At 41.1% G+C, this 6,000-nt stretch overlaps 1 protein-coding gene across 1 annotated transcript in view; it reads right to left on the bottom strand.

Annotated features, from left to right (window-relative positions):
• The window catches only part of LOC126336075 (secretin receptor-like), a 189,444-nt gene extending 187,531 nt beyond the window's left edge, over positions 1–1,913 (bottom strand). Inside the window, exon 1 of the mRNA XM_049999554.1 lies at positions 1,872–1,913. Coding sequence (XP_049855511.1) covers positions 1,872–1,913 — 42 coding nt within the window. The remainder of the gene's footprint in view (positions 1–1,871) is intronic.
• Between the last annotated feature and the right edge of the window lie 4,087 nt (positions 1,914–6,000).

Raw genomic sequence — 6,000 nt, forward strand, 5'->3', positions numbered from 1 at the left:
GACTGCCGTAGCCGTCGTGTCGCTGCGGTCCACTGCGGCTGCGGCGAGGACGGAGCCTCTCCGTCGTTTCTAGGTCAACGGATTACCATACAAAACAATACAATACAAGACATGTAACCTGCTAATGCGCCATCTTTGCTTAGTCCATTATATAGTATTTGATGTAAATGCGATTGGAAAAGGAACCTGTGACCACTGATAAGTCTCTATATTTACATAAGGGACGCTGATAAAGTTCAGTTCGAAGGCCTTGCAATCCATAATCCGTATGCCAAACAAGCAAAATCGCCATGGCCATTGGGGCAACCATCCCACCGGCGCACCAGGTTGAGAATGCCCGTTTGGTACAACTCCAGGCCATGCACCGTGAAGAAATCCGTAATTGTCTGCTGCGCGTCCTCGTCCGTCAGAAATCGTCTAGACTTCACGGCCTTTTTTAATAGATTCCTCACAAGCGACTTCTAATCAAGCTGCGGAGCTATGGGGTATCGTCTCAGTTGTGCGACTGGATTCGTGATTTCCTGTCAGGAAGGTCGCAGTTCGTAGTAATAGACGGCAAATCATCGAGTAAAACTGAAGTGATATCAGGTGTTCCCCAGGGAAGCGTCCTGGTACCTCTACTGTTCCTGATCTATATAAATGACCTGGGTGACAATCTGAGCAGTTCTCTTAGGTTGTTCGCAGATGATGCTGTAATTTACCGTCTATTAAGGTCATCCGAAGACCAGTATCAGTTGCAAAGCGATTTAGAAAAGATTGCTGTATGGTGTGTCAGGTGGCAGTTGACGCTAAATAGCGAAAAGTGTGAGATGATCCACATGAGTTCCAAAAGAAATCCGTTGGAATTCGATTACTCGATAAATAGTACAATTCTCAAGGCTGTCAATTCAACTAAGTACCTGGGTGTTAAAATTACGAACAACTTCAGTTGGAAGGACCACATAGATAATATTGTCGGGAAGGCGAGCCAAAGGTTGCGTTTCATTGGCAGGACACTTAGAAGATGCAACAAGTCCACTAAAGAGACAGCTTACACTACACTCGTTCGTCCTCTGTTAGAATATTGCTGCGCGGTGTGGGATCCTTACCAGGTGGGATTGACGGAGGACATCGAAAGGGTGCAAAAAAGGGCAGCTCGTTTTGTATTATCGCGTTATAGGGGAGAGAGTGTGGCAGATATGATACACGAGTTGGGATGGAAGTCATTACAGCATAGACGTTTTTCGTCGCGGCGAGACCTTTTTACGAAATTTCAGTCACCAACTTTCTCTTCCGAATGCGAAAATATTTTGTTGAGCCCAACCTACATAGGTAGGAATGATCATCAAAATAAAATAAGAGAAATCAGAGCTCGAACAGAAAGGTTTAGGTGTTCGTTTTTCCCGCTCGCTGTTCGGGAGTGAAATAGTAGAGAGATAGTATGATTGTGGTTCGATGAACCCTCTGCCAAGCACTTAAATGTGAACTGCAGAGTAGTCATGTAGATGTAGAACGGCATTACAATAACATCGGGACCGGAATGGACTACACATACTCGAGAACCTCCCACTTGGCACAACTTCTCCAAGGCTGGCCTCCCAGATTGACCGTCATCTTGTGTCGAGCCGCGACCGGCACTGAACGTGGCGCACCCCTCCACAACGGTGGTTTCCGGTAGGTACACTACCCCATACACATGCTTAGTTCTTTCTCCCATGGATGTCAATCGGTGATTGTTGTTTGCCCTTTGGCGAAAAAAATATAACATAAAAAAGTACGAATGTGCCACACAAATCCCTTGCCTATTAGTCGGCACTTACATACCTACATCGAGGTCTCGCTACACTGCATATAATCTTCAGCAACGACCGCAAAGGAAACTTTTTACTCACCCTTATATTGCTGTTCCTTCTACAGCCCTCCCATGATGACATGCACCGATCTGAAAAAGTATCGTTTCCCAAGTAAGTTGACCAAAACGATGTGAAAAACTCTAAAACTGATCATCCATATGGAGAGGGTTCAAAATGGTTCAAATGGCTCTGAGCACTATCGGACTTAACATCTGAGGTCATCAGTCTCCTAGAACTTAGAGCTACTTAAACCTAACTAACAGAAGGGCATCACACACGCCCATGCCCGAGGCATGATTCGAACCTGCGACCGTAGCGGGCGCGCGGTTCCAGACTGTAGCGCCTAGAACCACTCGGCCACTCCGACCAGCTGTGGAGAGGGAATGCATTGCTTTAATACAGACTGAGTACAAACAAGGATAATTAAAAACATCTATTTCGAATGGTTAGACGAATTAGAAGTGAAATTACAATCATGGAATAATGTAACACGATCGTCAGTTACAACGCGAACATTTTATTTCTGAAGCCAGTTGGTTGTAATACGACTAAATTCACATAGTAATATTCACAACGTTAGTCTATTTCTTTAAAGTCAGTACCGCCATTAGACTATTTTTTTTTTATCTGCAGTGTTACATTTACACGATCATGATTTCTGCTTTAAAGTGCAATTATCTAATGTTTTAATGTTATACAGTGCCTAAGATGGCGTACTGTCGTACTTAAAATAGACTATTAGACACATTGTCTAAGGGTCGATATTTCAGGTAAAAGCCTCCTGCTTTGTTTTATCACTGAGTATACCGACTTATCCCTGAAAGCGTTCAAACCAAATGCGTCGCCAGGCCCGGAACAAATCTCAGTTCAGTCTTACAGAGACTGCTCTGCGGCATTGGCCCCTTACTTGGCTCGCATTTATCACGAAACTTTCGACGAGCTCGACGTCCCAAGCGACTTGAAAAAAAGCGCAGGTGTCTCCTGTGTAAAACAAAAAAAATAGCAAGGGGCAAAAAGAACCCGTGTTCTAAGGGTCCCAAACATAATAATGAGTATAGACAGTTTATTAACCCCTGGAATTGTCTATTTCGACCGATTTTGCCTTTTATTGACGTTGATTCTGGCAAGATATAGGTCCCGAAAATTCCAAGACCTTCGAGAATGTTATAATTTTACGTGTTGAATAAAAACTCTCCAGCTCATGCTGTTAAAGTCCTTTTATCAAAAGGTCACGACCTGTGTCGCATTTTAAAATGCACCATTAGGTGATATTATCTTTTAAATCATTGTAGAACACAGAAAAATCAGCTCTAGTCAAGTCCGATTCTTCATCGTCAAAGCAGTAATAACAAGTAACCTCTAATAAAACGATAGTCCAAGTTAAAGTGATTGGGCCGTTAATTGTTCTGCCAGTTTAAAAAATTATTTAATCTGATGATGCGAAACTGGTCCTGACTTTAACGGTATGAGTGAAAGATGTTTCATTCAACATGGAGAATTTCGGCTGTTGTTCAATTTGAAGTCGTTCAACAAAGGACAAAATAAATTTTTTTGTGTTACACAATTACAAATTAACAATTTTTGTGTTTTTTCTGTAATTGTACATCACTGTGATATCTTGCTTCTTGCTAAAAATCGTGATTCTAAATGAACGGGAAGTACCCTATAAATTTTTATAAGTGAGTTTGTGGTTATCAAAATACGAGTCGTAAAGGGCCGTATCATTCGAAATTCATTGACTTAGAAGCTTAAATTTATTACACTTCCAAAGAAATATAGCCTTCAGTACGCCACATTAACTTTAACTTTACGTGAGTACCCTGAGAAAAAGGGGTCTCAGCAGCCGGATGGACACACAGACATTCGGATAACCGATGAAAAAATTTTTTTTGTATTATATAGTTACAGATTAAGAATTTTTTAAATTTTTTCCTTCGCCTGCCCAGTGAAACCTTATTTCATGCAAAATTTCACGATTCTAGCACATAGGGTACCCCACATGTTTAGATGAGATTGCGATCAAAATATGTTACATAAATGCCCTTTCTGTTGCTTTCACTGACATAGAAACTTACACTTCGGACGCTGCGAAGGAAATACGTGCCTTAGTTTGTGACATTTGGATTTCCGGAAAAGGTTTGACATCGTGCCCACCCGTAGATTGTTAACGAAAAGCCGAGCATGCGGATTACGTTTCCAGGTACGTCAGACCTTAAAGGCCTATTATGTAGTTACATCCAGTGCGTTGTCCTCGATGGGGAACTCATCACAGAAAAGGGCATCATGAGAAGCGCCTCATACTCTATATCAACGTAAATAATCTGACAGACAGGGTGAGCGGTAATCTGCAGTTGTTTGCTGATGATACTGTGATGTACAGAAGGTGCCATCGTTGAACGAATGTAGCGTACATCACGACTGACACAAAATGTTTCGATGATATGATGTATGACAGCTTTCTCTACGTGTAGAAAAATGTAAGTCGATGCAGATGAGTAAGAAACACTTTCCTCTAATGTTAGAACACGATCCAGTGGAAATGTCAGGGTCTTAGTGTTTTATCGAGTCACTGGAAGTATCTGATATGGTCAAGAAAATGTTTGTAGAGAGAACAGGCGAACGCTAAAGAATAGTGGATTAGCTACGAGTGAAAAAGGATGAAGTGGATACGTGTCGAGCAATTTCTTGTGGTTCCGAGGTACAACTCAAGTTCCAAGCCCCACAGTACTCAGGCAACTTGTAACTATCTACATGTACACCTACTTCTACCCACAAATTTTGCAAGCCTCCGTAAGGTGTCCCGTGGAGAGTACATTGTACAAGTCATTTCCTTTCTTGTTCCACTCTCAAACAAAGCGATGGAAAAACGTTTGTCTGTATGCCACACAGCGGCGTTAATTTCTCCTAAGTCATCTCCATGGTGTAACGTTCGTCGGCAGCAGTAGAATCGTTCTGCGATCACTGAAGTTCCTCAGTACAGTTTTGCCAAAAGTGTGTTATCTTCCCACCAAGGAGTCCCACTCGATTTTACGAAGCATCCCCTTAACACGAGTTCATCGAACTTACCGATAATAAATACAGAAGAACGCCTCTGAACTGCTTCGTGTTCTCCTTTAATCTGAACTCGTAGGATGTCAAACACTGAACAGTACTCAAGAATGGGTCGCTCTAATGTTCTATGCATTGTTTCCCTTGTAGATGTGTGCCCAATAAACTGAAATCAACCATTCGCCTTAACTACTAGTCCTTACGTGCTCTGTAACGTTACTCCAAGATAATTAAACGACGTCACTGTGTAATGCTCAGATACTTTCAGTGATTCGATATAACACTAAGCCCCAGACATTTCCACTGGATTGTACAAATTCCGCAATTCCTTTGATGGTTTTAGTTGACATTCCGTCTGTTACAAATTAATTTCCCAATTTTCCTTTACAACGTTTACCCAATACTGAAACTGATCATACATGAACAAAACCTCACATTCCTGGAAACGAATTAAATTTAATATTTCAGTAGTAAAGCGTAGTAAAGCTGTATTATAGTATTACATACTGTGATATAGTGTCACAAGGTATATAGTAAAAATATGTACATTATTTTGAGCGTTGTAGTAAAATAACTTTGTCTTCTGTTGTTAGACAACGCCCTTGGTTACGGAAACGTCGTACATACAGAACTTCCACGTCCTACTAATTGACACACGCTTAAGCCACCGAAACGCTAAGTCGAAAGTTGAGTATAATAAACATGATTTGTTACCAGATTTTTTTTCAACGCACGCCTCTTGATAGTTACTGAATCAATATTGCAGTAACAATTATTTTTACCAAGAAGCTTTTAAAGAAACAATATTTCACTCTAATTTTGTTACCAGGTTAATACTGTTCCACTTCAGTGCGCACACCACTACTAAGGGAAAGACTCATCCTGTTTATTTACGTATATGTAAATTTGTGTGTGTGTGTGTGTGTGTGTGTTTGTTTGTGTGTATGAGACACAGGGACAGAGAGAGAGAGAGAGAGATAGTGAGTGAATGAATGTACAAAAATGCCTAAAGGCTTCTATCTAATTTCTCTTAAGTTATTAATGTCACCCTTTGCTACAATTTGAACACATGCGTCTTGATTAAACAGACAATTACTGACATCGCACATAAACAATGGAG

This window comes from Schistocerca gregaria, chromosome 2 (assembly GCF_023897955.1).
Source record: "Schistocerca gregaria isolate iqSchGreg1 chromosome 2, iqSchGreg1.2, whole genome shotgun sequence".
Classification (NCBI taxonomy): domain Eukaryota; kingdom Metazoa; phylum Arthropoda; class Insecta; order Orthoptera; family Acrididae; genus Schistocerca; species Schistocerca gregaria.